The sequence below is a fragment of the Phyllostomus hastatus genome, unplaced genomic scaffold, assembly GCF_019186645.2.
Source record: "Phyllostomus hastatus isolate PE091 unplaced genomic scaffold, TTU_PhHast_1.1 phas_scaffold_28, whole genome shotgun sequence".
In the NCBI taxonomy this organism is placed as follows: Eukaryota; Metazoa; Chordata; class Mammalia; order Chiroptera; family Phyllostomidae; genus Phyllostomus; species Phyllostomus hastatus.
The window spans coordinates 12,743,348-12,765,717 of record NW_025334022.1 but is presented as its reverse complement, the minus strand read 5'-3'; the positions used below and the strand labels follow the sequence as shown (position 1 = coordinate 12,765,717).

At 41.2% G+C, this 22,370-nt stretch overlaps 2 protein-coding genes across 3 annotated transcripts in view; both read right to left on the bottom strand.

The window, feature by feature from the left end:
* Positions 1 to 1,534: 1,534 nt before the first annotated feature.
* TIMM8A (translocase of inner mitochondrial membrane 8A) lies at positions 1,535 to 4,446 on the bottom strand. The gene is made up of 2 exons (XM_045817711.1): positions 4,095 to 4,446; positions 1,535 to 2,554 (listed from the first exon to the last, which is right to left on the bottom strand). Exons 1-2 carry the CDS (start codon positions 4,224 to 4,226, stop codon positions 2,393 to 2,395), a joined length of 294 nt encoding a protein of 97 aa, XP_045673667.1. The 5' UTR covers positions 4,227 to 4,446; the 3' UTR covers positions 1,535 to 2,392.
* Positions 4,447 to 5,100: 654 nt separating this feature from the next.
* The window catches only part of BTK (Bruton tyrosine kinase), a 30,787-nt gene continuing 13,517 nt past the window's right edge, over positions 5,101 to 22,370 (bottom strand). For both annotated transcript variants that reach the window (XM_045817713.1, XM_045817712.1), the window contains 14 exons: positions 16,077 to 16,205; positions 15,733 to 15,800; positions 14,353 to 14,540; positions 13,877 to 13,939; positions 12,985 to 13,039; positions 12,618 to 12,697; positions 12,310 to 12,437; positions 11,370 to 11,444; positions 10,710 to 10,881; positions 9,990 to 10,206; positions 8,914 to 8,978; positions 8,197 to 8,315; positions 7,507 to 7,664; positions 5,101 to 5,601 (listed from right to left, as the gene is read on the bottom strand). In XM_045817713.1, the coding sequence (XP_045673669.1) occupies positions 5,530 to 5,601; positions 7,507 to 7,664; positions 8,197 to 8,315; positions 8,914 to 8,978; positions 9,990 to 10,206; positions 10,710 to 10,881; positions 11,370 to 11,444; positions 12,310 to 12,437; positions 12,618 to 12,697; positions 12,985 to 13,039; positions 13,877 to 13,939; positions 14,353 to 14,540; positions 15,733 to 15,800; positions 16,077 to 16,205 (1,589 nt within the window). In that variant the 3' untranslated portion in view covers positions 5,101 to 5,529. The remainder of the gene's footprint in view (positions 5,602 to 7,506; positions 7,665 to 8,196; positions 8,316 to 8,913; positions 8,979 to 9,989; positions 10,207 to 10,709; positions 10,882 to 11,369; positions 11,445 to 12,309; positions 12,438 to 12,617; positions 12,698 to 12,984; positions 13,040 to 13,876; positions 13,940 to 14,352; positions 14,541 to 15,732; positions 15,801 to 16,076; positions 16,206 to 22,370) is intronic.

The window sequence follows — 22,370 nt, the reverse complement described above, 5'->3', positions numbered from 1 at the left end:
TACTTTAATACTAGATAAAGAATAAGAAGGAATGATATAATTTTTTACTATAAAATAGATTATAGTAAAAAATAAGAATGTAGGATAAGAAGGAAAAGACCAAAGGACGTTTCCTTCATGACCTGAGGTTTTACACAAACACACTAAATTTTGTAGGGAAAAAATCAATTGGAGCATATTGATACAAGGTATATGCCAGTTACCTACCCTAGAAGCCTGATTTTTCCTGGACCTCAAAATGGCATTATTCTTACTACTGTGCTGCTGCTACTTCTTTTCCCCATGTACATGTATTCCACACAGCAGCCAGGACCTCCTAAAACTTAAGTTATATTAATCACTTGTCTGCTAAAAAATTCTCAAATGGCTTCCCATCTTGCTGGGTAAAATACAAGTCCTTGCAATAGCCTACAACCCCCTACATGATCACTGCACACCCTTGACACCCCCAGCCCAAATCCATCACTAGCCTATTTATCAGACTTTACCATTCTCCTTACTCAATTCACTTAAGCCATACTGACCCTTTGACTGTTTTATCTTAGATCACAGCATGCAGCTCCCACTCTGGGCTTTTGGATTTGTGTCATCTCTACCTGAAATGTTCTTCTCCCAGAAGCCAACAAGGCTTCATCACTTAATTCTTTCAGGTCCTTGCTGAAATGCCATTGTCCCAAAGAGGCCTTCTCTAACCATCTTATCTGAAATAACAATGCCCCACAAACATTCCCCAACACCTTTACTCTGGTTTTTCTCCGTAGCACTCATTATACTGAGATATTTATGGGTTTATTGCCTATCTCCCCTCACTAGAACATAAGCTCCACATGGGCAGGGACTTTGTGCACTGTTGAATCCTGAGCACAAAGTAAGCACTTAAAAGTTTGTTGAATTGTTTTCATCAGGATTTATTTTTTAGTTTTTAAAGATTTTATTTATTTATTTTTAGAGAGGGGAAGGCAGGAAGAGAGGGAGAGAAACATCAATGTGTGGTTGCCTCTTGTGCACCCCCTACTGGGGACCTGGCCCACAACCCAGGCATGTGTCCTGACTGGGAATCGAACCAGCAACCCTTTGATTCGCAAGCCGGTACTCAGCCACTGAGCCATTCCAGCCAGGGCTTCATCAGAATATTTTGAAAATTCCTTGTTGTGTCTATATACAGAAAAGCTAAAACAACTTGAAGCTTCTAGAAATATGTTATTTCCCAAACTTTCATGGATCTGTACTAGAGGCACCACTAGGTGTATACTCCAGTCTACCAGGACTTGAAGTAAGAGGAGGAGAATCTAATCAATATAACCTTTTCTACTACACTCAGGGAATTGACTGTCAGCAGTGAATTCTTTCCCTCCCCATCTCACCTCAAGGTTCTCTTTTATCATAAAAAGGTCAGGTATCTGAGGAATACTGCTATAACTTGCACAGAGCAGGTACCTAGACTGACTACATTTCAGCCTTGGAACCAGTCCACACTGAATTTCTCCAGGGTATAGGTGATAACCAGAATAGAAAGTCTTCTCAATCACAGAGATTAATCTTACAGAAGCTTTTATTTCAGTGATCAAAAGAATGCAGTAAATGGAATCTATATTGATTAACATTGGGCATGCAACTCTACCTCAAGCTGCTGTTAAATTTTGACAGGCCTACATCTTTACAACTTATTTAGGCACATCTTTGAAATTCTCAGACCCTGATATACAGGGCAAGTTAACTTCTTCCTTGTGGCACTTCAGTAATGAGAATTATGTTCGCTGGTTAGATTCCTTTATAACTAGAGGCCTCTAGATACTCAGCTGCCTGTACTGTCTTGAGACCATACTTTAATTAAATCAAAGTATAAGGGAGATAAATTAGAAAGCTGAACTGTATTATATGAACATTCCACATTTTTTTCCAGCACTGATGGTCAAAACACTAGTTAAGGAGGCCTACAGTTAAGTACCAAATTACTCTTCCCCCACTGCTGCCCTTCCTCAGAGACACCAAGATGTATGTCAATGTCCCTAGAAATCTGAAACGAGTCCACGCAAATGACAGATTTTACTCGTGTGGTCCCACTATGAAATTACAGGAAGCAGTTCCAGTATCCAAATTGTAGGAAGCAGTTAATGGGACTTTGAGAAAACACAGTCCCACAAACAGTAATACGCATCTAGGAAAGTTTTCCATTAATCTGTCCACTGTTTTCACAAGATTAATGTTAAAAAAAAAACCCACCAAATACACATATGACCGTTAAACCCAAAACACACAAAAAAATTGGTCTTTGTTCATTCTCTGATGACCAGATGCTCCAAGAGTGCCAAAAGTGGGAGCCAATGCCCCCATAGCCTTTTCTTCAACCATTCTTCAACTATCTTCCTTTTCCAAAAAGGTAAGGCTGAAATCAGTCAGAAAGGCTTTCTGAGAACACTGGCTTGGATTTCTGGGTCTGTTCCAGTCGATTCAAGATGAATTGGCTTGTATCAATGAAGCGCTCAACGCAGTTCACAAAACAGGCCTCAGCCCGACTGTCCAACTTTGGCCCAGGCTTGTCCATGCATTTCTCCTGGTCAGGACAAGATTAAGAATCACAAAAAGGAATTTTGCCAAAAAAAAAGGGGGGGAGAGTAACTTGCTGTTTAAAAGAAAAACTTCACCTAAAAACAGTATCTGATGTATTAATCATAGTTCACATTTGGCGGCAGCTTACTCTTTGGCAAGGAATGTTCCACAACTTTACATCAAATTCTCATAACCCTACAGAATAGGTAATGTTATTAATCTTAATTTTAGAAAGAGGGAAACTGTGACATAGAGATACTTTTCCTAATGTCATAGGGACCAGAAAGTTGTGGAGTTGACATATTACAAAACAAGGAAAATGACAAATTACAAGTGAATTAACCCTTTGCTGAATTTGGTTACAACTCCACAATGCCAACTGTATGAAATGTGTTTAAAGTTAACTGCAGAATCAAAAGGGTGAAAGGACAAAACATTGCAGCAAGACACCCGAAAATGTACCGAAGAAAAAAAAAATCTATGACCTGAGATTCTGTAACCTTGTCTATTTAAGCCAGAGGTTCTTGATTTCATCTTAAATAAGGTGAGTGGGAAATTGTATGAATGTTCCTAAAGCTTACCAATTCTTAGAGGAGTCCTTAACCACATCCAACACTGGGCCGAATGTAATGAATCACAGATATTCTTTTTTAAAGAATGAAAGCACTGTGGTCCAAGGCAAACGGGAGTTAAGTAAGCATTTGTTAAGGGTCACAGTCCAGCAATACCATAAATTTATGAAAAAAAAAAAAGGACTTCGGAAACTGATGACTGTATCTAGTTCAAGTTAAGCAGCTCAAATGAATTGTGGTCATTATTCTCTGCTGTGTACATAAGCGTCAGACCCTCCTGTTCCAATGAAAATTACTCTTGGCCTCTGAACTCTGTGGATTTTGTATGTCAGGGTAGGGCAGTTATGCTGTCATTGGCAGCCAGAGAACACTTTGATTCCAAAGTCCAAATGCCTTCCACCCTTTTGCCAAAGTCCCCTCATGGGGCATACTCAATTCCTTAACCTTCAGACCCAAGACAACTTGATATTACAAAACAATCCATTAAAAAGGCAAGAAAGCGTGTACGTTGGGACAGATTATACCACTTTTATAGTTAGTAGGCTAGAGGCACTCATTTGTCACAGGGGACGTTAGAGAAACTAGGTAGTCAAAGCAAACCCTGAAGAGTCCGGGAACAGGAGCTTTGCTGACTCCCTGGGGCTTGGAATTCCAAAAATTAGTTTCCAGTATTGGGACCCTTTCACCAGTCTTGCTGACCACCACTAGGCATTTTCAACCTCAGTCGCCTAAAGTGCTGGTTGGGACAGCAACATAAGTCTTCTATGATCCCCAGTCCTCTGTACCAACACAGTCTAGGTCTAGAGTAACAATTGTGAAAAGCAGAGTCACCTTTTCTCCCACCCAGTTCGGCCTGAGAAATCTAAGGAAACCAAGGGGTGCTGTCAGGTGCTCCCTCCTCCCCAAGTCCCTCGGGGAAAGGACAAGGGGAAAGTAGGTATGGTGGTCAGGTCTCGGCCACAGGCTTCTCACCCAACAAAGTTCGGTCATCTGGTGCACCAGCTGCTGGAAACGCTGCTTCTGAGTCTCCACCTCAATGAAATGCTGCAGTTGCGGGTCCACTGAGCCCAAACCCGCGGCAGAAGACGGCGAAGAGGAATCCATCCCAGCAGAGCCACCGGTGCTGAAATGAACTCCGTAGCAACTCACCGACCTTCACGTGTCTCCGTGACGGAACCGGAACCAGAACCCGGTGCCTTGAGGACCGCCCCCCCCACCCCCGTGAGCACATTGCGCCTGCGGGAGACCTCGCGTGGGCACCACTTGCTTCACAGCGCTTCTCCCAGCAGCCCTAGCGTTCCACTCTGGTCAGAGCCTCTTGGACCCACCTTCTGCCCCTAGCTGGCGCACTCCACTCAGGCCTGCTATGCCTGCTCCTGCCTGTGCTCCCAACCCCACTCTCCACCCTCCACGTCACTGGGCGTTCCTAACAGCTGTCTGCGCACCCGCTTTCTCCCTGCCGCTACCAAGAGCTGTTCTTGGCTACGCTTTCGCTCTTCTCCTACCCTCATCCCTATCCTGCCTGTGCACTGAGGTTGCAGGACTTGCATCCGGCACCTCATCGCTGTGCGGACCTTATTCAGAAAAGAATTTTTTTTTAAATGAAGTAAAAAAGGAAGTTACTGCAGACCACATGGGCAGTTCCTGGCCGGCCCAACAGTCCTACCCTTGTCCACTGCTGAATTGCCCCGCGCTTTGCTAGGTGCCTTGTTCCCAGCCCGACTGATTGGACTTTCTCTTAGCAGTTCCAGGTTTTCCCCTCCTGACTTCGGGAAAGAGGCTCCAGCAGAATTCTTCTGAGAGCAGAAGTTTCAGAGGCAGGATTTTCTCAGAGCTGGAGGGGATAAATGTCGAGAATCCTGTCGATTTCTCAAGACAGGAATATGCCAAACCAATGCCACAAAACAGTTCTCTAGAACACTGAGATGGGACATTTCAGGAAGGCTATGTAAATAATTGAGATGGCAAGAAACCTTCATGCTTTCCAGTAATTTTATTTTATCAAAACACCCTCCCCTCCCATTTCTGTGACACCATTTTATTTTTGCCAAATTCGACCTCCCTTCCCAGTAAGCTCTAATGCCTACCCAAAAGAGCCGTTGGACCCCTTGTGAGGCCATTTGCATCCCCCCACCCGCCAAACTGTTTGCACCCCAAATTTAGTCTCTTGATACTTGGGAAATTTATTCTCTGAGGCACATTACGAGGTACAACAATTCCATGGCCTTTGCTCACAAGGTACTATCCCAGGGAAGCAAAGAAGAGAGGCATCCCTAGACGTAGAGAGGGGTCTTTGTGTATTCAGTGAGAGTACAAAGGCTTCAGGGCCTGTAGACTGGGTTTGCCCGAAAGAAAGTGAAACTGAGGTTTATGGAGGAGAGTAGAACCAGAAAGCTTATTGGTGAACTCAGGATTCTTCATCCATGACATCTAGGATATTACTCAGAAGAACTCTGAAAGTGGGACGTTCATCTGCTTTCTAAAACCAAAGAAAAAGTACAGTGTTATAGTGGGTTAAAATCCAGAATTCAAGGGAAATGCAATGAGAGAGCAGCAAAAGTTTATTAAGTATATACTGTCTGCCCTGTAACATACCTTGTTGATTATCAAAAAAAAAAAAAGGAAAGAAATAGTAGTACTCTATAAAATACTCATGCACTTTTCATCTTTAGTAACTCAGATTATTAATGGGATGAGGACAATTTGCAAATTAAACTGACATTGATTAAAATAGGGTAAGTTCATTATGTAATTGTATACCAGTGCCTTCTTATTTTGTACCCTCAACTGAAAAATGGCTACCAAGCAAGAGGTTGACAGAACTCAAATCCTATAAGCTTTGATACTTTTTAGCTTGGTTTCAAACACTGTTTCTATCATCTCATCATCAAAATTAACAAAGGAAATAACATTTCAAGACCATGGGCTGCTTGCATCACTGAGCAGGGATCCTGAGCACCTGGAACCTATTGTCTGGCTGGCAGACTAAGGCCTTTTGTGGCAGCCATGGTCCATAAGCCTCTCAGGTATTTAGTGATTCAAGGCATAGTCATGCCAGAAAGATCTCAATTTATCAGAACCCAAAGGCCATCAATTTCTGTTTCTTTGAATCAGTGGCTCTCAAACCTAGATGAATATCTGAATTTCTGGGGCCTTGGCCAGGTAGCTCAGTTGGTAGGAGTGTTGTCCTGATAACACCAAGGTTGCAGGTTCAATCTCCAGTCAGGGAACAGACAAGAATCAATCAATGAATGCATGAATAAGTAGAACAACAAGTGGCTTGCGCCCCCCCATCCCCCCTCTCTGAAATCAATAAATTAAAAAAAATTAAAAAGATATTTCTGGGTTCTTCTCCAGACATACCTCATCAGAATCTCTGGAGATAAGGCCCAGTCATCTATAGTTTTAGGCATTCCCCAGGGATTCTGATGTACATCCACTTTGGAGATTACTACTTTAAACAGGCTGTGGTGAAAGTGCCTCTCTGAAACAGTTAACTAGCAGAGTGAGGATATCCTAATTGGGAGGGAGCACAACCCTTCAACCTTAATCCTGAATGGCACAGGAGAGAGAAGAGAAATGTCTCCAAGGGGCTCTCCATACTTTCCTTGTGACTCCAGTCATTTTTTGAAGGAAAAAATGCCATGATCTGATCCAGATCCCCAATTTTTTTTACCACCAAAAGGGCTCCAGATTCATATATGTGCTTGTTGGACATTGTCTTCCTGTTTCTAGTGGGGCAGAACTAAAAGCTGAGCCTTTAATTTTACTAAATATTGATGTTGCCAAATTAAGGTTGCCAAGGATCTACTGAAGAGTAGAGAAGGTATCCTGGAAGAACCAAAGGTGATAGCAGCAAAGCATTTCAGTAATAGTAGTACAGGCTCTTTATTTTCAAAATATGACACGCCCCATAATGCACCATTTTTTAAAAGAGCACTACCTATTTTTGTTCCCTTTCAGGTCATAGCACCTTTATTTTTAAAATATCACCTAGAGGCACAGCCAGGAAGGGTTGGCAGTAAAGTAGAAGAAAGGACCAATGAGTCTCAAAAGAACGAACGTACATTTTAATGACTTTTCATTTTTAATGCCATGCATTTGTCTGAGTGCCTTTGGCTACCCATGTATACTAGGTGATATGGCTTCACATCACTCCCTCTCCCTAAAGCTGAGTTGTTATTGGAGTCTGCTAATAATACTCCAGTGAGAATTGGAGTGGGCCCAGGAAAGTTTATGGTCATAGAAGGATTAGGGTACAGGCTGGGGTCTTAAATGTTTGTAGCTCCATGTGGTCAGGGAGAGTGGGGAATGGGTGCCTAGCTGGCTAAATGAGAAACTAGGTACAAGAAAATAATTTAACAGGCCCCAATAAAACACTTACCTCATGCCAGCAGCTGTACATGATGGTATATACCCGCTCAGAAGCTAGATGAGGCCTGTAGAGACGCAGGCCTTGGGCGATGTGTTCAGCAGTTTCACTGTTAGTAAATCTCTCATATGGCATCTTCCCCAGAGAGTAAATTTCCCACATCAAAACCCCTAGAAAATGAAAAAAATGTAGTAAGTCAGTTTTCAGTCTTTTCAGGTATCAGGGATCCTACTCTTCCTAAAACAACCTCAAAAAGTAGATTCAGCTGAACTGCCCCTCTGTGATTTTTGCATTTTGTCCAAACTTCCACTATAGTACTGACCACACTGGAGGCTAATCAGGGTTGTACTGGACCATTAGCTCCTCCAGGAGAGAGACAGCATCGTATTTGTCTCTGTGGTTATAGGGTCTGGCAGAGTGCCTGGTACATAATCGGTATTCAGAAGCTGTCAAATACTGAATAAATTGTTTGTTGCCCTCATTGTAATATATTATAAATTCTAAGAAGGCAGGGATTGTGTCTAATTTACTGGTTTTATCCCCAGAAATTCTGGGGTGCCTGACATAGTAAGAACTCCCTAAGGATTAGATGAATGAAAGCAAGAACAAATTACCTCTCTGTGCACGATGTAAAAGTGTCAGTTTCCCTATTGCATTCCTCTGCCTTTGAGCTGTAAAATCTTTATAGTCTTATCCACTCACCAAAAGCCCAAATGTCAGATTTACTGCTGAACTTGCTGTACATAAGCACTTCTGGTGGAGACCACCGGACTGGAAATTTGGAGCCCACTGAGCTTGTGTATTCATCATCCAGAACATACCTGCAAAGGATTCAGAACTCATTACTATTAGGATTTGGAGAGCTTGATGTGTATCTATGTTTTCTTGGTACAGTCACAAGAATTGCACAAATACATGCCTACAGGCCAGTCAGTGTGTTTTAAAAATGTTATTTTTTAAACATATTCCTGTTCTTATATCTGATTTAGCTTCCTTGATTGACAATTGTTTATAGCAAAGATGAAGTGAAATAAGACCTAATAGGCACTCCCTTCCTCCTCTCTATCCCTGTCTGTTCTCTATCTTTCTCCTTCCCTTCCTTCTATTCTGCAGTTGCCAGTGAGACTTAAACTGATTAGGAAATAAGAAGGGATCGAATAAAGGCAACAGGATTAAGAAATCAAGATAGACATTGGGAAAATTCGTTTAAAAAAGGGAAGGAGAAAGGAGAAGAAAGGAATATAACAATAAAACAAAAGGACAAAAGAAGTGACAAATCAGAGAAAGAAAAATGTAGAAAGATGTTGAAAAAGGCTAGAATGAGAAAAAAAAGAAAAGGATTGGAAATTGCAATGTCTTCTTAAATTTGTACTGTGCTATTTTTACTTTTGGAGGGAAAGATGAAGAAGACACACTTACCTGGACAGGCCAAAGTCAGATACTTTAACAACTCCTTGATCGTTTACCAAACAATTTCGAGCTGCCTGTAGTACAACAGATAGCAGTGAGACTTCATCCCTGGCACACAGCTTAAAGGCACAAAACTTCTGCCCACCAGGGGAGTAAAGCCAGGGTAGCCTCATCTCTTTGAACTAGAGACACCTTTCCACTTATAGGAGTCAGCTGACACTGAGAAATGTTGATGTATTTCCACCACATGTAAAGCAACCTGGTATGTGAAGTAATAAGTAAAACACCAAGGACATGTAGAATCATTTCATTCACATTGGCATTTCCACAACACCCCATCCTGCACTGAGAGAATTAAGGGAGAACAGAAGTCAAGAGTGCTTTGATTTCTGCTTTTCTGCCAGTGGGACTAGGGCCCTTTGAGCCTTGTCCTGGTTGAAATAGGCAGGGGCACAAACTCATGCCTCTACAGGCCAGGCAAGCAAAGTGAGAGAGTAAAGCGGGGTGGTTGGAAATTGCAGGAAATTGCAGAGAATGCAGCTTCTCTAAAGTAGGCAGCTGCTCCTCAGCTCCAGCTTACTGCTAGCATGGCCTGTGAGATTGTGGACCTGGTGTTACAAGTTTGTATAGACTTCCAAGAGAAGCTGAAAATCCAGTTTTTTAAAAAATATAAAATGTTCCTTTTTAAGTCTTTGCTAATATATAACATTAAAAAATAACATATACCCACAGGCCCCAGTTTGTAACTCTGATGTAACCAAATGATGGCTCTTGGCCAGGACCAGCCCCTTTGGGAAGCAGCATTGGCCTTCTGCCCCTGAAGGACCCTGCCATTTCCTTAGTGTGGTATGGGGCTAGAAGTGAGTGAGTGCTCTAGCTCCTACCATGGCAGAACTTGTGGTGTTGAGGCTGGAGATCCTTGACTGGCTGACCACTGGGCAGAGGCTCACCTAACTTTCAGTGTTTTGTAGATAAAACTGAAATGATGGCTTCAGCAACCCTCCTCATCCATGTATGATATGTCTTCCTCCGCTACTTCCACCCCCTTAGCCCTTGATCCCAGGCCAATACTTCTGAGATCCCACCAGGTCTCTGTGGAGGAACTGCTTTGACTCCAGGTATTCCATGGCTTCACAGACATCCTTGCACATCTCCAACAGCTGCTGACTCTGGAAGTGGTGGCGCATCTCCCTCAGGTAGTTCAGTAGGCAGCCATTGGCCATGTACTCAGTGATGATGAAAATGGGGCGCTGTTTGGTGCAGACACCATACAACTGTACCAGCTTCTCATGGGAAAGATTCCTACAGGAGAGGCAATGAACCAATCCTGCCCTTCTGGCTCTGCATACCAGGCAGAAAAGGGCTGGGGTAGAAAGGGGTTGGCCTGGGATTAGAGTGTCAAGATAAGGGACCACAATAGCAAGTTGATTTTCCTCTTTCCCACCCTAAATTCCCACAGTGACTAATATGTAACAGTGAGCAGGGACTTGGGGACCATCAATAGAACAGGAAACAAATCAAGGGGTAAATGAAAAATAGTCTTCCTTTGGAAAGTCTCATTTTCCACAACCACTCTGAAATGCTACTGAGATGGTAAGCACCCATGATCAACACTAATCTCAACCAATGTCTAAGGCAGATAAATGATTACCTTAGAAATCAGGACTCCCACCAATAAAAGGTTGACCTCAGGCCCTGGTTCCAAATCTCCTTCACTAAAAGTCATGTTAAATCACAGTGGATTGTCCTGGTAATTCCTAGACTCCAGCAACTGGATTGAGAGTTTACTTTGGGCTATAACTTACATCATGACTTTCGCTTCTTCAATGAACTCATCTTCAGACATGGAGCCTTCTTTGATCATCTTGATGGCCACATCATACTGGCCTCTCCATTTCCCATACTTCACTACCCCAAATTGTCCAGTCCCCAGCTCCTTCAGGAAGGTCAGGTCCTTTGGATCAATTTCCCATGATCCTATAACAACAAAGTCTTAGTGTGAGTCTTTGGGAGTCCTGTATGTATACTTCCTACAATAAATAAGAATCCCTTCTGAAGCAAAAATAGGCAAACAGTAAAAAAGAAATTCTCAGGAGTCCTAACACATCTTTGCTCAGGTAAATCTCAGGGACAAGGGATTACTGGTTAGAGGAATCTGGGAATTTTAGGTGCAAGTCAGCCATAAAGGCAACCTCTTAAAATGCTTTATGATTATGTTTTTTAAAACCACAATTTGAAAAAAATAATCCCTTTATGAGTTTATGTTTTTACAGTCCTAGTAGGAGCCACCAGAGGGATAAAATAATTAAATAACTTTTGTTTGGTTCTGCCTTAACTTTCCTTGAGACAGCTGGTGCAGAACAATGTGTTGCAAGGACACTTGCCAGGCAAGGTCTAATTGGGTGTACCAAAGCCAGTCTTTGCACCTGGGCAGTCCACTCTACCCTAGAGAAATAAGCAGTTACCGTAGCCCAGGCCTGCTGTAGAAGGTGCATTCTTGTTTCGTTGAGATACTGGATATTTGAGCCTAGATATGAGTCCTGAAACAAACAGAGGGGGTCATGTTCCTCATGCAGCATAGGGGGTGGGATACCTCACACATCCTCATTTAAAACCTCACACTTCTGATGTTCACTTTTCTAGTACATTTTGAATCCCAGAAGATGTTCACAAACCTAAATTTTTCTGGAAGTTTCTCCTCTTATAAAAGAATTTTTGGAATAAAAAAGAGAAAATATTAATTGAAATACACTCCCCAACTAAATATATCCCCACCTCCCAATCTAGGTTTAACTCACATTACTACCTTCTCCATGAAGCTTTTTCCCTTACCAATCTTCCAGTTTTTAGAATATCTACACTACAGCAGGTCCTCGAATAATGTCATTTTTTATAATGTTGGTGTGTTGCCATAAGAACTTATCACTTGTTTATATCAATTAGCCTGTGGTAAATTGGTTTTGTTACACATTGTTTTGCTTAAAGTTGCAGACTCTATCAGTGGCATTAAGTGAGGACTTATTGTACTTACAAGCTGTTTTCTGATGTTTTCTAACCTTATTTAATTTGAGGGCAAGGACGTTGGTTAATACTTTTCCTGCATTCTCCTCTAGTACTGAGGAAATTACTGAGTACACAGTAGTAACTCAACGAATACTTGCTGATTCATTAATCACCACTCTCATTTATGTCATTCCTTATCACTGAGCATAAATCTTCAAATGAGAAATCAGTCCCTATGTGTAGAAGTTCTTTTATTGACCTCCACCGAGCATCATAGGGGCTGACTTTGACAGCTAATTTGTACTGACTGCCCTGTTAGGCTTATTCTTCCCCTCATCACCTTGTTCTGAATTGCTTCTTCTGGCACGTGTCACATCCTTCTTTTGTGGCCCTGATACTCACCTGCAGAGTTATGCTGATGGTAGTTAATGAGCTCAGGGATGGTGCTGAAAAGGTGCTTCTCAGCCAGGTAATACTGGCTCTGAGGTGTGGAACACACAACATAATGTCGTATCACCCCTTGAGGGTCCCTAAAGAAGTAGATTCTAAGTCAGCAACTTGGGAGCAAGGGTCACCCAAGGCGCAAGAAGTGAAGTGAGATGAGTTTTGAGTTTCTGGGACAGAAGAAGTAGGAGGGGCACACCATTAAAGAGCTGTTGGGAGGGCTCCCCTGTGTTTTATCCCCAGGACCTTGGAACAGTAGCACTCACCCTGTAGATTTAGCATACACAGACACAGTATATTTTCCAGCTTTGCTGGAGTCTCTTACAATGAAACCTCCTTCTTTCCCCTGAAACAACAAAAAAGAAGCTGACTGTAAGGAGGAAGTGGTGCTCACATCTGCACCCCACCAGCCCAAACCTGGAATAAAATAGAACAACCACTGATTTCACTGCCAACTTCCATGCTTCAGCTGCGAGCTCATTGCTTTTGATACCAAAAAGTTTAATTGAGACCCCATAAAATGATGATCTCGACACTCCCTTGCCTGGAAGTGGCGGGCAGCAGTGAGCCCTTGATTCAGTGTCCTCATTTTTTGTTCAAGAAAATGCCATTTACTTGTGGTGGCTCACTTACCTCTTGCTTTAGCAGTTCTTCAGCTTGACTCCGAGTCATGTGTTTGGAATACCACCTGTAAAAGGAGAATACTTGAGTAGCTCCTAGGTCATGGTGTAATTGATTACAGGATTAGAGTGCCCTCCAAGGCTTGTTCATCCTAGTGATTCAGTGAATTCACTCAACCCCTATTTATTGAGTGCTTACCATGTGTAAAGCACAACTGCATCCCTTTCTCAAAGCCCAGTTGGTACTGAAATTTCATGGAAGTAGAGGGCAAAAACAGGTGGCAAAGGGTTGCAGGGAATGGATCAGGAATAGGACACTTAAGGAAAATCCACTTCTATGATTAAGAAGACAGGACAATGGCAGAAATTTGACATTTTCACCCATTCAAAATGTTTCCTATAAGGCTGTCAACTCTGTCTTTGAGTGAAGTTCTTCTATATTTCAAGTGTGTGGTGATCTCTTTAGGTCTCATAAGCAAAGGGTGATTATGGTGAGAGTAAGACATGAGTGCTAACTTGGGATGGTGGCATCATTGACTTAGTTGGCAATGATTTTAATAAGTACTTGAAATAAAAAATTATAAGGAAATTTCTTTTATTTAAAGATTTTATTTATTTACTTTTAGAGAGGGAAAAGAAGGTAGAAAGAGAGGGAGAGAAACATCAATGTGCAAGAGATGCATCAGTGGGTTGCCTCTCACATGCCCCAACTGGAGACCTGGCCCACAACCCAGGCATGTACCCTGACCAGGAATGGAACTAGCAACCTTTTGGTTCATGGATTGATACTCAATCCACTAAGCCATACCAGCCAGGGCCAAAATTTTGTTGAAACTACAAAAAAAGTATATACTATACTTTATTTCTCCTGGAAGATTGTGCACCGGAAACATAAGCATACTCACTCATACATTTCTATGGAGTCTTCTGCTTCGGTGACATAGTTACTAGGGATGTAGCCTTCCTGCCTGTAGAGAAGACATTGTGGTAGGTCATCCAGCACTCCCCATCCTGGGGGAGAGACAGATTCATATGCCCATATCCCCAAGCTTAGAACAAATCTCAAATGGAGGTACATAAACAATGTCCCTCCCTAAAGAGGATCGTGCTGCAGATACATGGCTAGTGAAATGTGTAGCTTCTGCACATGTGGCATTGGTGATTTGTGCATTACAGCATGTGGGCCAGACCCTACAGTCTCAGAGAAATGGCCACATGTAGAGCTACACTCTGGGAAGCACTTGGAGGGACAGCCTATTCATCCTGGTGTGGGAAGAACAATTTATGATTGGAATACCAAGTAGGGAAATTACGCTGCAGGACTTTGCATGTCTATGGAGTGGGCAGTCACAAGGCTCAGGAAAGGCTGTCATAGACTCACCCATTTTTATCTCGTGCTCGCCACCAGGGCAAGTTGCTCTCCTCCAGGATAAAATAGTCATCACCTTTCCGCAGCTGTAGATCATTTGCATTCATTGGCATGTAATCATAAAGGGCTACAACCTTTTTAAGTTCACTTGTGGAGACTGGTGCTGCTGTTGGTTCAGGAGGCAGTGGCTTTTTCAAGATCTGTGTAAATACGAGAAAAAAAGTAGGGTGGTTTGGCTAGACATCAAGTACTCTCTTCTCTCCCAATTCTCTGGCTTACTAGACACATCATTATAACCCAAATCAGGCATAATAAAAACATTTATTCAGCATCCATTTTTAAGCACTTATGCAAGGGTTCTCAGTCTGGGGTGCACAGTAGAATCATGTAGGGAATATTTGTTTAACAATCCTGACACCCAAGCAGTTTCCCAGACCAATTACATCAAAATCTCTAAAGATGGAACCCAGACATCAGTATTTTGTTTCATCCTCACCCTAGCACACTTTTTCATTGCTTTTAGAGAGAGAGGAAGGGAGAGAGAGAAACATTGATGTGAGAGAGAAGCATTGATTGGTTGCCCCCTGTATGCTCGTGGAGCAGGGATTGTATGCACCTGGATCAGGGACCAAATTAGAAAACTACATATGTGCCCTGACTGGGAATCGAACCCACAACCTTTTGGTGTATGGGATGGCACTCCAACCAACTGAGCCATACCAGCCAAAGGCAGACATCAGTATTTTTAAAACTCCCAGAGAAAAACACAGTCAGGAAAACTATTTGGTACTAAACTGGCTCATGGGTCTACTAAGTGGCTTTGAATCTCAGTTTCATTGTTTGTAAAATGAGCATAATGATTTCTGCCCTCCTTTATTGTGCTTCACAAATGTTCCATTTTTTACAAATTGAAGGCAAGACCCTCCACTAGCAAAATATTATGACTCATTTTATTTTGGTGGTCTGGAACCAAATTCACAATATCTCCAAAGTCTGCCTATATATGAGGAAGGGCTTTCTAGACCTCAAAATGTAACCAAGAAAAGCAAGTTTGAAGTAATATATTAGTGGTAGGATGAAGGTATTATGTATAAGGATGTTCCCTATTAAATTGTCTCAACTTAATGTTTGAAAATATTTTTCATTTTAAAAAATAGGGCTTCGTTTTGTTTTAAACAGGTGATTGGATTAAATGGTTGTCAAGAGCTTCAAAATAGCCCTCTATCTTCCCAATGAAGTGGAAGTCCTAATTAGAAGGACAAATTCCAAGTTTCAGAAAGACTATCAATTAACAGCACCAAGTCTCAGGGAAATTCTAAGACTTCAGTGTGTTTTCCAGGGTGACTGTAATTTTCTATTTGAGCTGCAGCAGCACCCAATTCCTCTGTATACCTGGTCCTCCTCAGGTGTGGGAGGAAGAGGCTTTTTTGTCTTCCGGTGAGAACTCCCAGGTTTCAAGCCTATAAAATAAGATACCAGAGATGATACAGAATGCATATTAGGAAAAGGCCTGGAGACAGGTTTGGTCTGGGACTTTGCAAGATAGGAAAAGTTGATGTGGGTTCAGCCCTGTGGCAGGTTGTACATACTGGAGAACAGAGTACCAGCTGAATTTCAGCCCCCCTCCAGTCCCTTCTTGCCATGGGCAAAATGTACAAACCTGAGTTTGATAGACCTTTGAGAGAGTGGGCGATAGAGTCAAAGGAGGGAGAAATAATATTGATCAGATCTCTTACTTCCATTCCTGTTCTCCAAAATTTGGCAGCCCATAGCATTTTTGGCTGTCTGAGAGCAGCAGAGATACTGTCCATCAATCCAGAAGCAAGGGTGGTATTTCTGTACCAGATCACTGTTATACCGGATTACTGTAACAGAGGAGAAGAGAAAAGAGAGATCACATCTGACATGTAGGAGAATCCACTATTTGCATGTTTTCCTCTTCAGCTAAGCTTAGTGTTGAGCTTCAAACAACTGCCCCTTCATCAGCCACCTGAAGGGAAGCTGGCAACAGGGTTAGCTGGCTCCCATGCCTGGCCCTGGAGATTTTCTGTGCGGTTCTCTTTAGTGGTCAGTCAGGATGACTATCTCCTGACCAACACGATAAGAATATCAGATGTCTCCAGAGCCCCCCCCCCCCCAGAAAAAATATGTTATCTCCATTTTCCCATGTAGCCATTACAGTCTTCTTGCAAGGCAGCTGTTGATTATGGGATACTTTTCCAGAAAGGGACACAATTCAGTAAAGCCAAACTCTCACTCCAGCTTTCAATATACCAATGCCCCAACTCCCTGAGTAATCTTTTAGAGATATTTGCCTTAGTAAGAACTTCTGCATCATGCTTTCTGTGTTCATAGACTAGTCAATGGAGTGAGCTCAGGGGCAAATGAAGGTTATTTTCCCTCTAGATTCTGTCTATAATAAACATGGTTTCAATCTACCTAGGGCCACCAAGGTGGGTTTAACTCATTGTGGAAGATAAACTCAGTAGCTCCATTTCCGTTCCAGGTTTGTGAGACTCAGATCTCCCAGAAGCCAAAATACTTTGTAAAGAATAACGTGGTCTGTAGATAGGAGGAATTGGTATTATGGTTTGGTCATTACTCATACCTTGAATATAGCATAATACTGTTGGATCTCAAGAACCTTAACATGAAGTCAATTAGGCAAGTCATCCTGGGATCATGTTAGGTAACAGAGAAGCAAAGACAACTGAAATAATTGACAATACCTAGCACTGGGGCAAAGACCTGAGTTGGTCTAAGAATATACGCATTTGAGGACATACACATTTCAGCCTTTACTGAAAAGAAGAATTCCTGCATAACTTTTTTTAAAAGATAACAAAACAAAACCTTTCTCTCTAGAGACCAACTCCAGTCCTTAAGAGCTTGTCAGTCATATTCTACCCACTTAAGGCTTTCAAGAAGGCCTAGAAGCTTCTGGTGGCCAGGTGTAAAGGATTAAAAGTGCTATCTTAAAAAAAAAGTGGTGCCCTGGCTAGGTAGCTCATTTGGTTAGAGTGTCATCTTGATATGCGAAGGTTGTGGGTTCAATGATCTCCCATCAGGGCATATACAAGAATCAACTGATAAATGCATAAGTAAGTGGAAAAACAAAATGATGTTTTTCTTTCTCTTTCTCTCAAATAAATAAAATAAAATGAAGTGCTATCTTGATGTTTTTCTACACATGGATTTGAAAATTTCTAACCACTCTACCTTGCCCACCCTGACTCCTCACTTTTTCAGCACTCCCCTTCACCATTGCATGGTGGTGAGAGCTATTCAGATAGGGTGCAAGCTATAAGGGACTATATCATCCATAGAGAATTTTAAAAATAATAGTAAAACCAACCAAACATCTGTCTGACTTTTATTATTACCAGGTACTGGAAATTCTAAACAACATTCCATATATTCATCTCATTAAGAACTAATTGATTCCATCACCTCTCCCCTCTCCCCTCATGCCACTACCTTTCACTCAGGGGTTTGAATGCCCTTGGGTGCAAGTCTGGACACCAGTAGATATGTCAATAATTCTTAACAACTAATTAGTCTGGTAAACTAAGCTATGGTAATATGCTAATGAGGGACCATAAGGCTTCTTGCCCCCTGCCTCCAGCACACACATTAAAAACCCACCCTACATTACCAAATAACGTCTGCCTTTTAAGAGGTCACTTTAAGATGATGGCACTTTTTTGTTGGTTAATCCAGAGCTGGTATTTCCAGCAACTTAGGAGAAAATTGCAAAAGCAGAGTGTCTGTTATGTACTGAATGTTTGTGTCCTCCAAACTTCATATTATGAAGCGCCCCAGTGGAATGGTATTGGGAGAGGAGGCCTTTGAGGGAGAATTAGGTCATGAAAGTGGAGTCCTCATGATGGGATTAATGACATTATAAAAAGCAACTCCAGAGAGAGATTTTCTTTGTCTCTGTGCCATGTGAGAATGTAATGAGAAAGTGGCCAGTCTGCAAGCCAGGCCAGCGTTCTCACCAGGAACAAAATCAGAAGCACCTTGACTTTGGACACCCCAGCTTCCAGAACTGTGGGAAATAAATGTTTGTGTTTAAGCCATCTGATCTTTTGTTATGACAGCGTGAGCTAAGACAGTGTTCAAGTGGGAAGGCTAGGTAAGATAGTTTATTTCACCAATGCATAAGGAAGCAGCAAATAGTTGGTGCATATTCTTTAAGTACTTGATAGGTTGGTGTTTCATATCCATATTTATCAGGACAGTATCTAAAATTCTGTTTCAGGAATGAATGAATGATTTTCCCCTATACTGGTTGTTGGAGTTTTGTCAAGGCCACTCTTTCATTCATTTTGGTGAAGTCACATCATTTGCTTATTTTAAAGTTGCAATTAGGATAGGCTCTATTGAGATTGAGTAAACAAAGATTCTAGAGTGAATACAGCCAAATATCTGTGCTGCTGTAACATAGAAGTGTCCACTGCCATGTTCAAGGAAATGGAAGAAGACAGCCTAAGGCTAAGTCATCAGGCATACAATCTTTGCATGGAAAGTATCACTGAAAAAGAAGATGGCAGCTGGATATGAAGTACCTAAGGCTCTACTTTTTAAAATTGAGATGTAACTTACATATCCTAAAGTGCACAGATCTAATGCATACAGCTAACCACATTTGTCTACAACTGTTTAACTACCACTCAGATCTAGCACTTCAGAAGGGTACCTCATGCCTCTTTACAGAGAGACAGCCAAGGTTCTGATGAAGTCGCCTTCTCATGTTAATGATTTTTAATTGGTGCATTTTACCCTGAAGTGGGATAACATCATTAGAGTGGGATTTTATGGCTCCTAGACTATCACACTATCGGCATTGCTAGCACCTAGGTCTGCCCTGGAGTTGTTAGAACTTGCATTTAAATCTCTCAGCAACTATGGTTTTGGTTGTAAGGCAGCTACTTTTTGGCTCAGGTTGTCAGCCCAAGCAGGTTCAGCAAGACGTACACCCAGGTTTGGAACAAACGGGGAAAAAATGCCTTCAGTAAAACATAAGGGAAGGGAAGGTAGAATTGTATCTACCCACAGTAATGACCCAACTGAAGTGGTTATGTTTTCTGTTTGTTTTAGCTTTATTTTTACAGTAATTTTACTTACTTAATGACCTTTAATAGAAGTGCATAATCAACATGGTAAGGGTAACATCTGTGTCTATAAAACAAGTTTACAATTGGTTATTCTTATCCTTGGCCATTACTTATACCTTGAATATAGTAGGCACTCAGTAAATTTTTGTGGGGCTAACCTACAATTGATTTTGAAATTAGTACTTGAAGTGTAAAGGAGTTATTAACTTGTATATGCTCATTTTTTTTCTCTTTTGTTTCTCCCTCAGCTAGTATATCCACCTTCTGCTATTTCAAAACTAGATCTTAGCTGTCCATCAATGTGGAGCACTTGTTAGTGATGGTTGTGTACTCCTACAGAAAAATCAATTAACACAACTATTTATTGGTCTCTTTCTGTATACAAGGCACTATGTGAGGCACTGTGAAGAGAAACAAAGAAATACAAATATATATGCCTTCTGGAGCTCTTATCTAAGCCCCTGTAAATATTTCCCTGGCTTGGAAATAGCCTGTTCATTCAGAGCATTGAGTTCAAAGCCTGACCCTGACACTTATTAACTGAGTGCCTTTGCGCAAGTTATTTAATCTCTCTTGTACTTCAGTGTTCTCATCTATAAATGAGGATGTTAAAAATAACTGCCTCATATGGTTAATATGAAGAAGAAATGAATTAATACTGGTAAAGAACTTAGGGGCTCCTGGATCATAATAAGCACTACTGAAGCATTTGCTTGTTTTGCACTTTCAGGGCTAAAGCAAGCCTCTTATCTCAAAACATGCTAAGAACTAAACTGTGGTAAAAGATATAACCTACTTGTAATACTCAGCATAGCCTTACTCTAGAATACACTCATGCACTGTCTAATTATGGGAACAGGTTCCGAGAAATGTGTAATTAGGCAATTCCATCATTGTGTGAACATGATAGAGTGTACTTATACAAAGCTAAATGATATAGCCTACTACATACCTAGGCTTATGGTATAGCCTTTCGCTCATAGGCTACAAGCCTATATAGCATGCTACTTGTACAAAACTACACAAGATTAAATCAATCACAAGAGAAAATTATGTAATACAGAGATGTGGTAAACACATGATGTATGAAGCTGCTGCTAGTGTAAAAATGGCATACTGTTTTACAGCAAACATTTTTTATGAGTAGAAAAAGTATACTCTAAAATAATAAAAGTGTAGTATAGTAAATACACAAACCAGTAACATTGTTGCTTATTATTATTATCAAGTGTTATGTACTATACATAATTGTATTGCTGTACTTTTGCATTAGTGGTAGCTCAGTAGGCTTGTTTATACCAGCATCACCACAAGTACGTGGATAATGGGTTGCACTATGATGTTACTGGATCATAAGAATTCTTCAGCTCCATTATAGTCTTATGCAACCACTGTCATATATGTAGTGTGTTATGAAATAGCCTGTTGTTGATCAAAATCCTGATGTAGTACATGACTGTATCTTGCATCCAACTGCAGGTGCAATTTCTGGGCTAGAGAACCAAGCAGCATAAAACTGTATTATGAGCTTAGTCTGTGGAGTCATATAGACCTAGGGATGTGGTAAGAATCCAGGCTTCCCCACTCACTAGCTGTGTGCTGTTGAGCAAATTACCTAACCTCTTTGAGCGTCAGTCCCTTCTCTGTAAATAGGCTTATAATACATACTTCATAAGTTTGTTTTGAGGGTTTAATGAGCTAGTACATTCGAAGTACTTGGCCCAGAGCCTGGTATATAGTTAGTGCTCATTAAGCATTAGTTATTATTGTTGTTTTGCCCAAGGTTGCTATAAGAATTAAATGATAAAATAAACATAAGGTATTTAGCTTGGTGTCTGGCACATAGCAAGACTCCAATAAATGACCTTTCTCTTCTTTACACTCTTTTAGCTTGAAAAAAAATTGATAATTTTTATTTTGAACAATTGACTTACATTCAAGGGAGTAGACAGAGCTGGCTGATACTCAGCCAGCTACTGAGTATCAGAATCTAAATGTTATTAAGACAAAGGGCTGTCATGCAATAACTCAACCATGCTGTTATCAGTCTGCCATCCTTCCTGTTTCTCTAGGCAGCCTTTCCTGATGTCAAGCCAACTAGTTAATCTCTCAGTCACTTGACATGTATCTATATATACACACAAATATGTGTGCATACATCCTGTGCTATAAACATTTATGGTCAAGTTTATCTGAGCACACTGTATGGCTTATATGAAATGCTGAAACTATGTTCAAGTTTAGATCCTCATAAAGCTAGGAATATGAAAAAATTCCTTGGAAACTATTTATCTGCAATGAAGATATGTACAGTGCTTTACAGTTTTTCATGTGCTTTCACATATATTGTATATTTGACACTTAGACAAACTTGGAGGTAGATATGGCAGGCATTATTATTATTCCTAGTTCAGAAAAAGAAAGCAAGCCTCAAAGAAACTTGTTGGCCTTCTTGCCAGAGATCACTTTGCTTATTAGTGGTAGAAGAGGGCAGGGAACGAAGTTTTGTACTCTGACTACAAGCACTCCCATAATCATCCTTTTTTTTTTTAACTAGGTATTACATATTTAGGATTCGAAATATTGCAATAACCATGAAATGCCACACCATACTACCCTTGTAATTAGTGTAAAGAATGGGACATTTTTCCCTGGCTGGTGTGGCTCAGTGGATTGAGAGCTGGCCTGCAAATTGAAAGGTCACTGGTTCGATTCCTAGCCAGGGCACATGCCTGGGTTGGGGGCCAGGTCCCCAGTTGGGTACATGCAAGAGGCAACCATGTATCTCTCACATATTGATGTTTTATCCCTCTCTTTCTCCCTCCCTTCCCCTCTCTTTAAAAAAGTAAATAAATAAAATCTTTTTTAAAATGGGACTTTTTACAAATAGAAAAATGGAAACACCTACAA

What these genes read in the sequence shown, in the direction of transcription:
- TIMM8A (XM_045817711.1), bottom strand. Translation starts at nt 4,226, where the DNA reads ATGGATTCCTCTTCGCCGTCTTCTGCCGCGGGTTTGGGCTCAGTGGAC. An exon ending in AGATGACCGAACTTTGTTGG is followed by an intron (nt 2,555 to 4,094) that starts GTGAGAAGCCTG and finishes TGTCCTGACCAG; the next exon opens with GAGAAATGCATGGACAAGCC.